The following is an 18835-nucleotide window of genomic DNA, read 5'->3' as shown; positions in this document are numbered from 1 at the left end:
ATACCTGCCTCTACAACCCATTATTCTGTTCTGGATCTCAAACATGCTTTCTTTACTATTCCTTTGCACCCTTCATCCCAGCCTCTCTTCGCTTTCACTTGGACTGACCCTGACACCCATTAGGCTCAGCAAATTACCTGGGCTGTACTGCCGCAAGGCTTCATAGACAGCCCCCTTTAATTCAGTCAAGCCCAAATTTCATCCTCATCTGTTACCTATCTCGGCATAATTCTCATAAAAACACACATGCTCTCCCTGCTGATCGTGTCCGACTAATCTCCCAAACCTCAATCCCTTACAAAACAACTCCTTTCCTTCCTAGGCATGGTTAGTGCGGTCAGAATTCTTACACAAGAGCCAGGACCGCACCCTGTAGCCTTTCTGTCCAAACAACTTGACCTTACTGTTTTAGGCTGGCCATCATGTCTCCGTGCAGTGGCTGCTGCTGCCCTAATACTTTTAGAGGCCTTTAAAATCACAAACTATGCTCAACTCACTCTCTACACCTCTCATAATTTCCAAAATCTATTTTCTTCCTCACACCTGGTGCATATACTTTCTGCTCCCCCAGCTCCTTCACCTGTACTCACTCTTTGTTGAGTCTCCCACAATTACCATTGTTCCTGGCCTGGACTTCAATCCGGCCTCCCACATTATTCCTGATACCACACCTGACCCCCATAACTGCATCTCTCTGATCCACCTGACGTTCACCCCATTTCCCCACATTTCCTTCTTCTCTGTTTCTTATCCTGATCACACTTGGTTTATTGATGGCAGTTCCACCAGGCCTAATCGCCACACACCAGCAAAGGCAGGCTATGCTATAGTACAAGCCACTAGCCTCTTAGAACCTCTCATTTCTTTTCCATCGTGGAAATCTATCCTCAAGGAAATAACTTCTCAGTGTTCCATCTGCTATTCTACTACTCCTCAGGGATTATTCAGGCCCCCTCCCTTCCCTACACATCAAGCTCAGGGATTTGCCCCCGCCCAGGACTGGCAAATTAGCTTTACTCAACATGCCCCGAGTCAGGAAACTAAAATACCTCTTGGTCTAGGTAGACACTTTCACTGGATAGGTAGAGGCCTTTCCCACAGGGTCGAAGAAGGCCACCACGGTCATTTCTTCCCTTCTGTCAGACGTAATTCCTCGGTTTGGCCTTCCCACCTCTATACAGTCCGATAGCAGACTGGCCTTTATTAGTCAAATTAGCCAAGCATTTTTTCAGGCTCTTAGTATTCAGTGAAACCTTTATATCCCTTACAGTCCTAAGTCTTCAGGAAAGGTAGAACAGACTAATGGTCTTTTAAGAACACACCTTACCAAGCTCAGCCACCAACTTAAAAAGGACTGGACAATACTTTCACCACTTTCCCTTCTCAGAATTCAGGCCTGTCCTCAGAATGCTACAAGGTACAGCCCATTTGAGCTCCTGTATAGATGCTCCTTTTTATTAGGCCCCAGTCTCATTCCAGATACCAGACCAATTTGGACTGTGCCCCAAAAAACTTGCCATCCCTACTGTCTTCTCTCTAGTCATGCTACTATTCACCGTTCTCAACTACTCATACATGCCCTGCTCTTGTTTACACTGCCAGTTTACACTGTTTCTCCAAGCCATCACAGCTGATATCTCCTGGTGCTATCCCCAAACCGCCACTCTTAACTCTTAAAGTAAATAAACAATCTTTGCTGGCAAGGCTATGCTGAACCTCCTTAGGCACTCTCTAATTAGATGTCCTAGGTCCTCCCAATTCTTAGTCCTTTAATACCTGTTTTTCTCCTTCTCTTATTCCGTTAAGTTTTTCAATTCATACAAAACTGTATCCAGGCCATCACCAATAATTCTAAATCACAAATGTTTCTTCTAACAACCCCACAATATCACCCCTTACCACAAAATCTTCCTTCAGCTTAATCTCTCCCACTCTAGGTTCCCACGCCACCCCTAATCCCGCTCAAAGCAGCCATGAGAAACATTGCCCATTATCTCTCCATACCACCCCCAAAAAATTTTCACCGTCCCAACACTTTACCACTATTTCGTTTTATTTTTCTTACTAATATAAGAAGACAGGAATGTCAGGCCTTTGAGCCCAAGCTAAGCCATCATATCCCCTGTGACCTGCACGTACACATCCAGATGGCCGGTTCCTGCCTTAACTGATGACATTCCACCACAAAAGAAGTGAAAATGGCCTGTTCCTGCCTTCACTGATGACATTATCTTGTGAAATTCCTTCTCCTGGCTCATCCTGGCTCAAAAGCTCCCCTACTGAGCACCTTGTGACCCCCACTCCTGCCCACCAGAGAACAACCCCCCTTTTTCCTTTACCTACTCAAATCCTATAAAATGGCCCCACCCCTATCTCCCTTTGCTGACTCTCTTTTCGGACTCAGCCCGCCTGCACCCAGGTGAAATAAACAGCCTTGTTGCTCACACAAAGCCTGTTTGGTGGTCTCTTCACACGGACGTGCATGAAAAATACCATAACATCCTAACACTACCACTTTTCATACAGAAAGAAGTAAAGTTTCCCAATTTTTAAATAAAGCCAGCACTGTACTAATTTGGTCTAAGAAAAACAGAGAGAAAATTGGGCAATTATGAGAGTTAACACTAACAGGGCACTAGGGAACTCTGTCCCATTACTCCCTGTATCTGTAGATGCCCCAAGTGTAGTACGTTCAGCCTCCTCCTGGTAGTAGCCTGAGGAGCCAGCAGCTGTTTCTGAGTTTATTGGTTCAGGATTCAAAATGTAAACATAAAAAACTTCAAAAGTCCCAGAAGATCTTCGTTAGGTGGGATCACAGTGCAATGTGTCCCAGGTCATCTCAAATACTCCTCTTTCTGATTTTTTCTGTTCCAGCTGATGAACGTAACTGCCACTGCTCCAGCCTCCCCTACTGATCTGGCCTTAACTTGGCTTTACAGTCCTTTATTCATCTCATGGATTTCTTATCTACAATCTTAGTCTCTCTAACCGTCCCCTAAGCCCCCTTAAATATATTTTTAATCTTGGTTTAGCAATCTGACTTCTGCTTCCAGCTGTTTGCCATTTGTATTCATTATTCTTGATCCTGTACCCTCATTTCAGTTAATGTCATTGCAAAGATTGTCAGGAAGAATCTGAGCTCTTCCCCTCAAATTAAGGACATCTGCTTTGCCTTCTTCTCTGTTACCAGGGTAGTGGTAAGCAGAGTCACTTGAGACAAACAGTCACAGGTGGGCATGTCCTATGTTTGGAATACTCTGTCCATCATGTTCCAGCTAGCTCTTACCTGTTGGCTGACACAGTAGATGAAGAGGCAGTGGAGGTAAGTAAAGGGACCTCATCACCCTGGGATGACAGAGGGAAGGATTGCCCCAAGTTTCTGGAAGAACCCCATTGATGTCTCAAGGATCTACAGAGTTTTATGAGGCCATAGATAGGATGAAGGATGAGAAACCCTTTTAGGGAAAGAGAAAAACCAAACGATAGGCAAGAGATGGTGCAAGATGCTTGAGTAGAGACCAAAAAATATGACAGAAGGTAAAAAGCTAGGCTGCTTTGGACCCTTTTTTGAGGATTTGGGGAGTTTTCTGATGTTAAGCAGTTGGTGCCCTCGATCAAAGAACCTCCATAGAAATAGCCTGATCAAGGCAGTATATGCCACCACGAATGATCAAAAAGATGCTGCTCTTCCCTAAAATAACTTACTGTCCCTTTGAAAACCTCAATGAAAGGACTTGCTTGCTGAAGGCAGGGTCTGCATGCCAGGAAAACATGGCGTTGTCTGCCACTGTGTAGCCCTTCTCTTGATGAGACAAATAATCAGCTGATCTCTTACCCTTCTGGACATGGCTATTAGAATGTGCCCTGTCAGAGGGTGCCTTATCAAGTGATGAAGTAGGGGAGAAAATAACTTGGATTGTAGCCTTCAGATCCCTCAGAAAAGTTGTAAAACCTTGAGATGTTCTTCAGTCAGTGTAGGGTTCAGGGATAGATACATATACAATAGTTCTCAGATGTTGCTGTCCACTTCAGAATACGAACAGTGATTTGGTAAAGCTATCAATTTGAAGACAAATTTTTATTCAGGTATAGACTCTAAATATAAATCAGGATAAAGAAACACATTTAGATCTGTAAGATATTAATAACAAAGAATAATTCAAAAAATGAAAAGATAGCTGATTTTTAAAAAGAACACCTGTCTGAGAGCATTGATACACTGGTTTTCATACCATATCTTCCTCCAAGACATAGTGTAAACTTTTTCAATCACTTCAGTCTTTTGAACTTTAGCTTATTTATCTCAATCAAAGGGAGGAGTTGGACTAAGCAAAATTTTCTTAATCCTCACTGAGCATCAAAATACCTGAGAAGGCTTCAGTTTTAGTTTTTAAATAGAGGTACCTAAATTGTATCCTAGAAATTTAAATTTGACAGGTCTGAGGTAGGGATTATGATTTTTATCTTTATTTATTTATTTATTTTAGACAGAATCTTGCTCTATTGCCCAGGCTGGAGTGCAATGGCACGATCTCGGCTCACTGCAACCTCCAACTTCCAGGCTCAAGTGATTCTCTGGGCTCAGCCTACCAAGTAGCCGGGATTACAGGCACGTGCCATCATGCCCGGCTAATTTTTGTATTTTTAATAGAGACGGGGTTTTGTCATGTTGGTCAGGCTGGTCTTGAACTACTGACCTCAGGTAGATCTGCCTGCCTCAGTCTCCCAAAGTGCTGGGATTACAGGCACGAGCCACTGTGCCCAGCCGGGATCAGGATTTTAAATAAGCATCTCACTTGATTATGATAAGCTGGTCTACAGACCAATGCTTGAGACCTCTGGACCAGGGGATCTTTCAGGTTCTATCTAGTTCTTAAATTTCGTTGTTCTTCTGTAAAAGACACATATAAAAGATAGTAAAGGCAAGTGAGACTAAATATGTTAAACTAAGAATACTGAGGGATTAAATATAAATGCGGTGGTAGAAAGTTACTTTCTATCTATATTGACTGATGGTGCAGTCTCTGGAAACCAATGCTGTGGGTTTGAATTCTGTCTCAAATATTTATGAGCTCTGGGTCCTTGTACAATTTACTTAAAAATCCTTAGACTCAGTTTTCTTATATAAGGGTAAGAATAACAATCTCTGTATCTGAGTGTTGTTTACGGATTGAAGGAAACAATCTTCATAAAGTACTTAGTAGAGTAACTGTCATATGTGTGGCTAACATGTAATATGCATTAGTTACAGGATGATGATGATGCAATGACAAAAACTCTAATGCAGGGAGAAATGCAGGACTTCCTATTTTCTTTTTCAAAAGAAATAATGAAAAAATAAAGAGGCATGAGTCCTTCATATGCCCTTCACTCTAAAATGAATGAGGATGTGTCAAAAATAAGAATTTTGTGTGCATTTTTTGGCTACCTCCCAAAAGAATGTAAAATTTAGCTGACCTCAGTCTACTCACGTAGACAGCCTAATGCAAGAATGAAACTAACATGAGGCTATAGACCTAGTCTAAGGCATGATCATGCCAAGGAAGAATACGCCCGGACCTTATTGGAAGGGAACTCTTTGTGTAAAGGATTAAATAGCAGGAAAGAGGGGAAAAAGGGGGGAAAATGAGACTCTGAGGAAGAGAGAAAAGAAGCAGGGTCAGAATGAAGATAAAGTCAGGATTAGAAATATAATGAACTTAAAGGGAGATTTGGGAGTCAGCCCATACAGTTGTAGATTAAATCTAGCATTCTAACTGTCTTCCCTCAGCTCCAGATGCTGCAGAGTCATGGAAAACAAATCCAGCGTTTCTGAATTTTTCCTCCGAGGAATATTGGCATCTCCAGAGCAACAGCAGTCCCTCTTCGGAATTTTCCTGTGTATGTACCTTGTCACCTTGACTGGGAACCTGCTCATCATCCTGGCCATTGGCTCTGACCTGCACCTCCACACCCCCATGTACTTTTTCTTGGCCAACCTGTCTTTTGTTGACATGGGTTTAACGTCCTTCACAGTTACCAAGATGCTGGTGAATATACAGACTTGGCATCACACCATCTCCTATACGGGTTGCCTCACACAAATGTATTTCTTTCTGATGTTTGGTGATCTAGACAGCTTCTTCCTTGCTGCCATGGCGTATGACCGCTATGTGGCCATTTGCCGCCCCCTCTACTACTCCACAGTCATGAGCCCCCAAGTCTGTGCCCTAATGCTTGTATTGTGCTGGGTCCTCACCAATATCGTTGCCCTGACTCACACGTTCCTCATGGCTCGGTTGTCCTTCTGTGTGACTGGGGAAATTGCTCACTTTTTCTGTGACATCACTCCTGTCCTGAAGCTGTCATGTTCTGACACCCACATCAACGAGATGATGGTTTTTGTCTTGGGAGGCACTGTACTCATCGTCCCCTTTTTATGCATTGTCACCTCCTACATCCACATTGTGCCTGCTATCCTGAGGGTCCGAACCCGTGGTGGGGCGGACAAGGCCTTTTCCACCTGCAGTTCCCACCTCTGCGTTGTTTGTGTGTTCTATGGGACCCTCTTCAGTGCCTACCTGTGTCCTCCCTCCATTGCCTCTGAAGAGAAGGACATTGCAGCAGCTGCAATGTACACCATAGTGACTCCCATGTTGAACCCCTTTATCTATAGCCTAAGGAACAAGGACATGAAGGGGGCCCTAAAGAGGCTCTTCAGTCACAGGAGTATTGTTTCCTCTTAGATGTGGTGACAGCAACATTTAATGAAAAGACATAGGCTTGGAGTCAGACAAAAGGGCTTCATTTTGGGGTTTACCACACACTAGCCATAAGATTGTAGTCTGGTTACTTAGCCTCTGAGCCTTGGTTTTCTCATTTATAAAATGGAGATAACAGTTTCTATCTAATGAGGTAACTTGGAGGATTAACTGAAATAAAATATGAAATACATCCAGTATAGTAGTGAATAATAGTAGGTGTTCAATAAGGGATAGCTATTATTATTACTATTATTATTCTTCATTCCTCCCCCAACTCAGAAGTCAAAAAATCTTTTCTCTGAGATATATTTGTTCAATAAATATTTACTATCTATGGTGTGTTGGAAGTTATTCTAAGTGCTAGGGTTATGACACTGAGCAAGACAAAGTCCCTGCCTTCATGACACTTTCATTCTAGGTTATTAATTTGTCAATCATTAAAATTTGGGGGGCACTTGTTTTGTTTGTGGCACTAAGTGGGGATTAAGACAAAAGAAATAAAGATGGAGGTTGCATTCCACGTGCTGCAGAATAGCTAAAGAGATCCCCATCAAAAGGTTCAAATTCAATGTTTAGGTTTCCATGCGGGTTGCCCACCCCATGGTTCGCTAATGTTTCACTAGGAAGGGGGCTAAAGCTCCTTGTGCTCCCTCTGCCCCATGCTGGTCAGAAACGTGCAATGCCACAATCCTTTTAGTGACTATTAGATGACAGGAACATGGAAATCCTCTCTCCTTATTTGACTGCAGGTTTGTGTCCACATCTAAAAGGGGCACCACAGCTTAAATTAGTTGCAGAGATGGAAAAAATGATGTTTGAAGGTAAATGGGGTTCTGTCTGTCTCCAAGAGTCTTAGAAATATTAAAAATATTATTTTAAATACAACGGCTATATAGTTTTGATTTCTTACATCTGGTATCACCAGGTGTCCACTGGCTACCTAAACTCCTTCCTCATTTAAGTTTGTTTCTCACACCCAACCTATTCTAAAATGTTTTATGATCGCTGTACTTTTTCAATGAAAACTTATGGAGCATCTTTCATGGAATCAAACTGTTCCAGGCTTCAGCTGTTAGTAAATACAAATGTGAATCATTTAGATGCCACATCTTAGCACACAAGGATTCCATTTATTTGATGACCTGGAACTGGAAGTCTGTTCTTCTCTCTAGAACTCCCTTCCAGCTATTCCCTCAGAGAGTCCTTGAGTAGGATGAGCAGGGCATCATCATTAACCAGAGCTGGAGATGGTTGCAAACGTGGAGCCCTCCTGCCCTCATCTCCTTAGTCTACAACTCTCCTTCCATTCTGTTGACATCTATCGCTCTGCTGACCAAAGACCACTGACAGTCTCCTCCAAGCCATTGACCTCTAGCTTTCTTCTAGCATTTGAACTGGCAATGGACTATCCTCCACTTCTCATGATCAGCTCTTTCAGAAGAGGGTCCCCTAGCAGAGCACTAAGGCCCCTGATGACACAGCTAGTGGACATGAGGGAGGCTGAGATGTGAGATCACCAGATACAGCCTCACACTATATCTGAAACCTATGTCCACCCTGATACCCTAAATCTGCTGCTCAGATTCACCCCATCAACTTTACCTTCTTTACTTGTGGTGGTTTCTCTAGGTAGCCTTCTGGTTTCATTCACCATTCTGATCCTCAGGACCTTCAATCCACTCACTGATAGTGCAGTAAATTTCTGAACACTGTTTGGGTATGGTTTAAGTTCTTTCTCACAGGCCCCAAGCAAACTAGAAGATGTGACTGGGTGTCCACTTCAGTTTACTTAATATAATTCTGTGTCCATCAGGAGTTAGGTCAGCACTGAGCATACAAAGATTCATCAAGGGACACTGTTGCCTATCACTGTTCAACAATCTAACATTCCTCGATTCCAGCCAGCCAAGAGTTATCAATGTATTCAAAGTTCCAAACTTATACCTCCCTTGATATACAGTCATACATTACTTAACTATGGGGATATGTTCTGAGAAATGTTTCACTGGGCAATTTTGTCATTGTGCAAACATCATAAAGTGTACTTACACAAACCTAGATGGGATGGCCTAGTATACAGCTAAGCTATATGGTATAACTAATGCTCCTAGGCTACAAACCTGTACAGCTTGTTAGTGTACTAAATACTGTAGGCAATTGTAACACTATGGTAAGTATTTCTGTGATAGGATTTATTCAGTTCCATTATGAGCTTGAAACCACTATGGCATGTGGAGTCTGTTGTTGACCAAAACATCATTATGAGGCACATGACTATCTTATTACACCCATCCCCAAAACCTAAGCTCAAATTTCTATACCTTTAAGGTCATCCATGTCAAAGAGAATTAACGTGATGTTAGCATTAAAATAATTCCCGCTGACATACAGGTTACTTATAAATCTTTGCACTTTGGTAGGGTAGTGTGAGCAGGGTGTGCTCTGAATCAGAGGTGGAGTAATGGAGAGAGGTGGCATGATAGAAAGCTTCCCAGTGTCCCTTGCCTATTTAGGGGTTTTGCTTTCTTCTTGCTCAGAACCCATTTTTAAGAAGCAAATGGTCTTCAATTTGTTTCCTCATTTCCTTAAGATTGTTAAACCTAAATAAAATTATTTAAGTTGCCTAGTCTTCCATTTGTTCTTAAATATCAGTCCACAGAACCATAAATCAAGAGCAATCCTTCGTTCTATCACCTACTTCCCATCAATTACCAATGCCGCCTAGTCTACCTTCAAGAGTATTCTCTTCTCTATCTTTACGCCATTGTCTTCATCCAGGCACACATTATCTGTTACCTGAATGTACAATGACCTTCTAATTAAGCTTCTTGACTCAAGGCACTCCAATCCATTGCCAAACCATCTCACACATTGGTTACCTGAGTAATCTTTTGAAAACACAAACATAACCTTCCCTGGGACTAATCCCGATTCCACCCCACCCCTAGCCAATGATGCCTGTCACTTGCAAGGCAATGTCTAAACCTCTTAACAGGACATCCTAGCCCCCTCACGATATAGTCTTTGTCTCCCTGTCTAGACTCACCTCTTGATGCTCCCTTGACTCATACACACCTATGTATAGCAACATCATTTTTCTTACATTTCCCTGAACATACCATGCAATTTCAGTGCCCTGGCCCACTCTGTCCACTCTATTTAGACTCATTTGTTCCATTATTTATCAATCCTGAGCATCCTTCAACCCCCAGCTGAAGAATTACTTCCCCTGTAAAGCTTTTGCTGATATCCAGGCAGCATTAACTATACGCCTTTGTGTTACTACCATGTAAGTATTTCATTGTCTCTAAGCCTCAATTTTCCCAACTGTAAAATATAGATAGTAACAGTGTATGTATATAGAATTATTATGAGGATTAAATGAGATAATACAGGTACAGCTTTTCTACAATGCCTTACACACAGTAGCCATGCAAAATAAGCACAACTATTCGTGGTGTTATTACGTTAAGGCACTTTTGGTACTCTTGTATATTTCTTAGTTTACCTGTTGCTACACTATCAGAATATGAGCTTCTTTTGCCTGGAGGCTTTCTCTTTATCCAGATCTGTTTGACCAAGAATAGGCACACTGCCTGGCACAGACAGGTAACTTGCCAAATGGCTACTGAGGAGCACAATCTATAAAATAAAGTTTTACTATTTTTAGTATTAATTCCAACATTTGTCCTTAATTACACACAAATTAAATTGTATGTATATGTGAGTTACACACACACACACACACACACGTGCACACAGTTCTTGGATTCAAAGAATATAACCATCACAACATTAATGGGTTTATTTTTTCCTTCAAAAGCTAAGTGAACTTAATTATTTAGCAAATTCCCCTTCCACTTTCCAGCTGTGAGAAAATAGAATAATTTTGTTTACTCTTAAAATTTCCATGTCAGAATTGTGTGTTACATATGTGCTAAAATCAAGTGCTGGAGCTCCTGGTTCTAGGATGTTTTGATTCCTCCCCTCTGAGAAAGATTGTTCTATTGTCACACTGTGAAAGAATTAGTGTTAACTTTTGAGAAGGACGTACACTGGTCACTTGAAACGTCCATAACTGCCAATTTTCAGAACTATTTGTTAACTTGTGAACAAATCACACATTCATGGATTTCAAAATTGCAGCAAGCTTTGTTCTAAACTCAATGAGGTGCTTCACTGGAAAAGGTCATGAATCTTAGCCCTGGCATGGCTAGAGGGAAATGCACTCATATAAAGTGCACACTTCCTATGTGATTGATGTTCAGTTCTATTTGCATATTCAAATCAATACGGTGCACCGCAGTGTGCTTTGGGCTGTCCAAAACCAAGAAAAACTGATCTGGGAGATGAGGTGGACTAGTAAGACAGATAGTGATGAAACACTTCCCAACAGACAAGTGAGCTTGCCATTTCTTGAGGAAAAGTCATTCAGAGAAGTGTCACCAGCCTGTGACTAAAAACATAAATGACAATATTGGTCTCTCTGGAGGATGGGCCTGACAAGACTAGGCAGATCTTGAGGGATCTGAACAACAGAACTGGGGTGCTGGCAGGGAAACTGAGTCAGGCACTTCATTCTACAGATCACATCACTATAGCAGAGATGAGAGTGTACTGCAGGCCATGATTGTGCTGAGGCTATCAAGGCATGCTTTATCTAGACCAACAATAAACCAACAATAAAGATTCTATCCCTGTTCAGGTTTTGGCTCCAGAAAAGGTCGGGGCTAAGCCTGTAAACAAAGTGACCCTGTGCTTGCAGCAAGGAGTGGGGGTGGCACTCTTTCTTGTTCTACAAAGGAATATGGGATGCCAAAAGGCAGCTACATGAGCCTCCGATGAAGGATCACTCTTTGAGTCAATTTCAAACAAGTGAAGACTAAGTTATTTTTCTGATCTGTCTTCCCTTACCTACCCACACATCAACTCACTCGTTCATTGCCCTTTAGTTATTGGGTTCTAGCTCAAGCCAGAACAGATATGTTGCTGTGTCCTAGGGCATGTTATTGCTTTTGAATTGGGACTAAAAGCAACATGCCAAGCTGCCCATCGTCACCATAATTCAGGAGTGTCTGCACAAGTTCTGCTTCAAAACTCATCTCTGATGGAGAAGGTAGAGAAAATTAACATTCATTATTCTTGGTCAGCTGTAGTGTTAAGCCCAATTTATTATTGCATTTACTTCAAATAAAAAATATGTTAGGTGTTGCAGAACTTTTTTCACCTTTACAGAAGAAGAAATTGAGGTTCAAAGGAATTAGGTGAATTGTCTGAGGCCACGCAGCCACCACCCTGCTATATAGAGATTACAAATGAGATCTATCTTTCCAAATATTCTTCTTTTGCAGCTACATTTTGCTGATTCTCAGAAGCATGTGTAGTTCTGTTTATCTTTAAGTAGAGGAATGAAAAAAGAGACCTATATGCCCTTCACTGGATGGCAAAGACCATAGAAGATAGAAGAAAATGATAGAAGATGACTTGGGCAAATAATACAAACCAGGGGCCATTAAGCTGAGTAGAAATGCTTTTCAATAAGACAGACAACGAAGAGACTGAATGGGAAAGGGACCAAATTTAGTGAGGGCAACAGAAGGCTCCTGACTGTGAAGACTTTTTGGTTCTTCTCATTCGTTACCTGGAGTGAGTCTGCGGCATGATTGAAACTCACATGTGTAGTCAGAAAGCTTCATAGACTTCTGGTCTAAAAGTGAACTGTTGAATGAAAGTTATTGTAGTCTAGAAGAGGAACCTCAAGTTCTGAAGTGGAACAGCTGAACTTATGACAGTGAATAGCTTTTTGGATCTGTAAAGGGTACTATATAGTTTCTTCTCCTTACCCACCACCATGAGCAACAACAATAAAAAATGTGAGAAGAGAACTGAATGGGAAGAAAGAAAGGAAAATGCCTTTACAAGTACCCAATCCTTCAACTTTTCTATGGCAAGGGAATCTGTTAGTCAACATATTTAAACAATTCCTAAGAACAAATAAATTTCCAGGAAATAAAAGGAAAGATTTAAGTTCTGTTAACTATGTAATTTCTGAATCTAATAGGCAAGATAAATAACCAATTATATAAACTCAGAATTCACAATTTGCACTAAAGAGGAAAAGGGAAAATAACTGTAACAGAATGCAATTCAAGTCATCAGAGAGTTACTGAGCACTTATCCCTTGCTGGGATCAGGATTAAGGATCTATCATCTGGAAATAGGTCAATACATATGTCTGTTATAAAGAAGAGTAAATGTCATTGAGGTAAGACTGTTGCCCTGTTGAAGAGTCTCTTCAGGGCTCCCTTTATGTCCCTATTCCTTAGGCTATAAATGAAGGGATTCAGCAATGGGGTGATCACCGTGTACATCACAGAGGCAATTATGTCCTTGTCACTGGAGGCACTGGATGAGGGGAGAAAATACAGTCCAATAATTGTGCCATAATACAGAGACACCACAGAGAGGTGAGAGCCACAGGTGGACAAAGCTTTGACGATGCCCTTGGTAGATGGAGCCTTCAGGATGGTGACCCCAATGTGGCCATAAGAGATCAAGATGCATATCAGTGGTAGAGTGATGACTGCCTGTCCCACTGTGAAAATGACCAGCTCATTGAGGGAGATGTCTGAGCATGAGAGCTTGAGTAGGGCAACAAGGTCACAGAAGAAATGGGGGATGGTGTTGTCAGCACAAAAGGACAGCTGGGCCAGGAGGAGAGTGTGAGACAGGGCATTGGTACAGGAGAGGATCCAGGACACAGCGACTAGTAAGTTACACAGTCCCTCTTTCATGATAGTGGTGTAGCGGAGGGGGTGACAGATGGCCACATACCGATCGTATGCCATTGAAGTGAGAAGGAAATTGTCTAGATCAGTGGAAAATATGAAAAAATACATCTGAGTTACACACCCTGCATAAGGAATGGATTGATCCTGAGTTTGCATGCTTAATAACATCTTTGGGACAGTGACAGATGAAAGGGAGATGTCAGTAAGAGCCAAGTGGCTGAAGAAGAAGAACATGGGGGTGTGAAGGTAAGAGTCCAGGCGGATGAACAGGATGATGAGCAGGTTCCCCAGCACCGTGATCAGGTACATGCCCAGGAACAGGGTGAAGAACACGGCCTGCTGTTCTGGCCAGATGGGGAGGCCCAGGAGGAGGAACTCAGACACGCTGCTCTGATTCTCCCTCTTCATGCTGATAGTCTTCTCTCTGCTGCGAATAGAGGGACATTGAAAAAGGCAGAAACAAACAAATGTTGATTTACAGCAGCAGATAAGAATAAGATCCTTGCTACTGATGAATATGCCAATGTCTGTCTACATTGCTGTGTCCCTACAAAAAATCATTTAAAGTAGATGGTTTTATCACACAAAATGGGATAATTCGCCAAGACAGTAGAGGGTTTGAAATAGAAGAGAAGACCAGCCATGTCTAGTCAGTAAAGAGAAAGCCTCACACCATCTTAGCAGATGGATCGTAAGATAACGTCTTTCCAATGTCCATTGTTTATGTACTTTTAAAAACAATCATCAGGCTAGTCATGAGCCTTCATGTTGTAACATATTGAACTTTTTAAAATTTGACTTCAAATCTATTAGTAAGCAACATATAGGGATGAAGTTTCAATAACACATATCCAAAAGAAATTGGATCAAAGATAAACAGCCAAAGTTTTCATTATGTATAAAGTTGATGAGAAAAAAAAACTTGTCTATTGATTACAATATCACTGCCATAAAAAAAGTAAATCTTACACAAAATATTTAAAGGTGAGAGCTTAGGGAGGTAATTAGGTCATGAGGGTAGAACCCCATGAATGGGATTATTGCCCTTATAAGAGGAAACACAAGAGTGTCTCAGGCATTGCCACGTGAGGACACAGCAGGAAGGCAGCCATCTGCTAACCAGAAAGTGGACCCGCACCAGAAACCAAATCTGCTGGTACCTTGATCTGGGGCTTCCCAGGCTCCAGAACTGTAACAAATAAATGTCTGCTGTTTAAAGTCACCCAGCTATAGCAGCCCAACTGACTAAGACACTCACTAAACTAAATAATACAGTAAACACCATACCTAGTGGAGACATTTTAAAGCATTTCCATTAAAATCAGGAATGAGAAAAATATGCCAGCTTCCTCCACAGCCACTATCTACCCATTAAAATATTCTAAAGCCATGGTGTATATGTACCACATTTTCTTTATCCAATCTATCATTGATGGACATTTGAGTTGATTCCATGTCTTTGCTATTGGGAATAGCACTGCAATGAACATACATAAAAAGGAATGAGACCATGTCTTTTGCAGGGACATGGATGGAGCTGGAAGCCATTATCCTCAGCAAACTAATGAAGGAACAGAAAACCAAACACCACATGTTCTCACTTGTAAGTGGGAGCTGAACAATGAGAACACAGGGAGGAGAACAATACACACTGGGACCTGTCTAGGGAGCTTGAGGGGGTGAGAGCATCAGGAAAAAGAGCTAACGAATGCCAGGCTTAACACCTAGGTGATGGGGTTGATAGGTGCAGCAAACCACCATGGCACACGTTTACCTGTGTAACAAACCTGCACATCCTGCACATGTACCCTGGAACATTAAAAAAAAAAAAAAAAAACACCTCAAAAAGATATTCTAAACCTAAGTTACCAAATCCCGCAAGCCAGTAGGAACGAGTTTACAATGCCACTGTGTCTTAATTGAAAAGTTCCCTTTAAGTCAAAAAGCAACGCCAAATGCCTAATATATATACCAAGATATACTAAGTACATAGAAAATGTGAGGATTTCATTATAACAGTTGTTAATTGGGAGAAACATTCAGAAGAGCTTTATACAGGTTAAGGATAGGCTTAAAATTATTTGCTTTTTTTTTTTTGAAAAGGAAAATGTAAGTGCATTTATTTTATCCTAAATGCAATGTCTGTTTTTTTCTTTTTATTATTATTATTATTATTATTATACTTTAGGTTTTATGGTACATATGCGCAATGTTCAGGTAAGTTACATATGTGCAGGTAAGTTACATATGTATACATGTGCCATGCTGGTGCGCTGCACCCACTAACTCATCATCTAGCATTAGGTATATCTCCCAATGCTATCCCTCCCCCCTCCCCCCCCACCCACAACAGTCCCCGAAGTGTCATGTTCCCCTTCCTGTGTCCATGTGTTCTCATTGTTCAATTCCCACCTATGAGTGAGAATATGCGGTGTTTGGTTTTTTGTTCTTGCGATAGTTTACTGAGAATGATGATTTCCAATTTCATCCATGTCCCTACAAAGGACATGAACTCATCATTTTTATGGCTGCATAGTATTCCATGGTATATATGTGCCACATTTTCTTAATCCAGTCTATCATTGTTGGACATTTGGGTTGGTTCCAAGTCTTTGCTATTGTGAATAATGCCGCTTTAAGCTGTTGAGTTGAACATACTCCTATTTCATATGGGAATACCATCCTTCCTTTGAAACTTACCAAAAGGCAGCCAACATAACAGAGTTCTGAATGCACCCGTAGAGAAGATGGGCAAGAATGCCTGGCCCAGGTTCCCCGTCTGCACCTGCTCACTCCAACATTTTGGGGCTCCCTGGGACTGTGACCTTAAGGATAGAGCCTAGTGTCTGAGTATGTTGTACTGACAAAAGCATTGCAATTAGCCCTAGATTCAAGTCCTGGCAACATCACTTCATATTTGTGAGTTCTGGGGAAGTGATCCAGTTGGCCTGAGTTTCAGTTTTCTCATCTCTAATCTGGAGATAAGACTACGAGCCTAAGTCATGAGGATTTTGTGAATATTAATAAGAAAACATTTGTGAAGAATGACTGCATATTATCTGCACCAACTCATATTAGTTTCTCACTTGCCATTTCCTGAGTCTCCTTTATTTCTGCCTCCTGATTGCCCACTCCTTTCAACAGGCAGATACTGGCAGAGTTCAGGTGCCACAAGGCCACTTCATCATGAGACCATGACCTGGTGCAGGCAAAGGCCAGAAACAGCAAAAATGAAATTGGACAGAAAGGCAGCATCCAACCACACCCTAGAGAATGATGGCTCAGATATCTCACTATTCTAGACTTCTCCCTCTCCTTCTCCATTCTCTTCCAGTTTCTCTCATGCTATATCAATTAGATGACTCCTTCCTGAACTTGTAAATCTATTTAATCCATGGGATTGAGGACTTTAATATAAAGTCCCCTGAATCCAATTCAACCATGCCTATTTCTATCTGCATAAATTCTATGTGAAGACCATGTACGAACTCCACTCCACCACATTCATCCTCCTGATCACTAAAACCTCAACGACTGCTTGCTGATAACTCATATTCCCCTTACAGTGAGGTTGTGTATTATAGAAGACAAAGCACAGGTTTTTTGCGTGTTTTTTTTTTTTTTTTAGAGATTGCACAATTTTTATTTGGTTGACAATAGCTAATGTTTTCTTCTTCATTTTCTATTTCCTGATTTTTCTCTATTTAGTATATACCACATTATCATAAAAATAAGAACGTTTTACAAACTAAAGCAAAAGCAACCCTAGGAATAAAGTGCACAAATAAAATATATAAACATACAGTTAGATGTACCATGTACCCTTCTAATTCATTTAGACATTTAATTTTAGTACAATTTTAATTAAAGTCTGTGTATTATCTGTCTTAGTATTTTTTTGTTTTTTTGTTTTTATTATTTAACTACTTACATGATAATTTTATTTTCTTTTATTATTTATTTATTTATTATTATTATTATACTTTAGGTTTTAGGGTACATGTGCGCAATGTGCAGGTTAGTTACATATGTATACATGTGCCATGCTGGTGCGCTGCACCCACTAACTCGTCATCTAGCATTAGGTATATCTCCCAATGCTATCCCTCCCCCCTCCCCCCACCCCACAACAGTCCCCAGAGTGTGATGTTCCCCTTCCTGTGTCCATGTGTTCTCATTGTTCAATTCCCACCTATGAGTGAGAATATGCGGTGTTTGGTTTTTTGTTCTTGCGATAGTTTACTGAGAATGATGATTTCCAATTTCATCCATGTCCCTACAAAGGACATGAACTCATCATTTTTTATGGCTGCATAGTATTCCAAGGTATATATGAAAGCACAGGTTTTGAAGTCAGACAGAAGGGATTCAAATCAAAGTTGTATGTCTTTGGGCAAGGTAGTGCACATCTTAGGAGCCTCAGCTTTTCCTCTCTAGAATTGTGAACATAATCCCTGAATTACAGTAAAAATTAAATACGGTAAGGTCTATAAAAATACCTCATCCATAGATGGTGTCGTATATGAGATGACATTGTTTGAATTAAAACAGAGTACAAAGACCTCTAGGGAAGAAATTCAGTGTCTTTTCTTCAGTGCAAACCAGGCAAAAGTAATTGGGGTAGTAGATGTTTCCTGGGCTCTAACTTTGCTGCCTTTGATGAAGGTTTAAGAATACACTAGGGATTACAGGCAGGAAATTATCAAGCAGATTCTAATAAGGAGATGCAATATGGATGCTACATGAAGGAAGAAAGGACCCAAATCTCTCTAGCTCAACGTGTCCTTCAAACATACTTTCAGAAAGTAGCTGTGCTGTCTAAAGGGAAGGAAATGATCAGGAACTTTGGAAAGAAATATTAGAGAGGGCTCTGTAACACCGCATGCAGTAAATAAGCCAACATTCTAACATCTAGACCATGAATGATGAGATGGGACCCCTAGCTTGAATTTTGAGGATATGCCCACCAATTTATGTAGCCAGCTGGCCCTATCCCTCATCTCTCCACAACCTGGGGTTAAAGACATGAGAGTCATTGGCCAGTGGTGATTGTTGCATCCCTGTCTTTAGGAACTGGGAATAAAAAATGACTTCAGAGTCATTCAGACTCTGAATTCAGTCATTCAGAGTACAGAGAAATGCTGAGCACCTGTATACACACACACACACACACACACACACACACGCACACACGCACATACCTGCTCCTGGAGAAGGATACCCAGTCCTGATCTGAACTTTACGCTCAAGCCATTCCTGGGAGTATGGACTGGTTTCTCAGCTTCTTTCTAGGAGACCAAG

At 41.2% G+C, this 18835-nt stretch overlaps 2 protein-coding genes across 2 annotated transcripts; one reads left to right on the top strand and one right to left on the bottom strand.

Moving 5' to 3' along the window:
• Positions 1 to 5789: 5789 nt before the first annotated feature.
• LOC100447446 (olfactory receptor 1N1) lies at positions 5790 to 6808 on the top strand. The gene has a single exon (XM_002833218.6). It carries the CDS (start codon positions 5790 to 5792, stop codon positions 6723 to 6725), a length of 936 nt encoding a protein of 311 aa, XP_002833264.6. The 3' UTR covers positions 6726 to 6808.
• A 6021-nt stretch (positions 6809 to 12829) lies between these two features.
• Positions 12830 to 13959, bottom strand: LOC100438291 (olfactory receptor 1J4). Its single transcript, XM_009244834.4, has one exon. The coding sequence runs from the start codon at positions 13940 to 13942 to the stop codon at positions 13001 to 13003; it is 942 nt and encodes a 313-aa protein (XP_009243109.4). The 5' UTR covers positions 13943 to 13959; the 3' UTR covers positions 12830 to 13000.
• Between the last annotated feature and the right edge of the window lie 4876 nt (positions 13960 to 18835).

The sequence above is a fragment of the Pongo abelii genome, chromosome 13 (genome assembly GCF_028885655.2).
Source record: "Pongo abelii isolate AG06213 chromosome 13, NHGRI_mPonAbe1-v2.0_pri, whole genome shotgun sequence".
NCBI lineage: Eukaryota > Metazoa > Chordata > Mammalia > Primates > Hominidae > Pongo > Pongo abelii.
Note: the sequence above shows the minus strand (reverse complement) of the source record. Positions and strands in the feature narration are given on the sequence as shown.

What these genes read in the sequence shown, in the direction of transcription:
- LOC100447446 (XM_002833218.6), top strand. Translation starts at nt 5,790, where the DNA reads ATGGAAAACAAATCCAGCGTTTCTGAATTTTTCCTCCGAGGAATATTG.
- LOC100438291 (XM_009244834.4), bottom strand. Translation starts at nt 13,942, where the DNA reads ATGAAGAGGGAGAATCAGAGCAGCGTGTCTGAGTTCCTCCTCCTGGGC.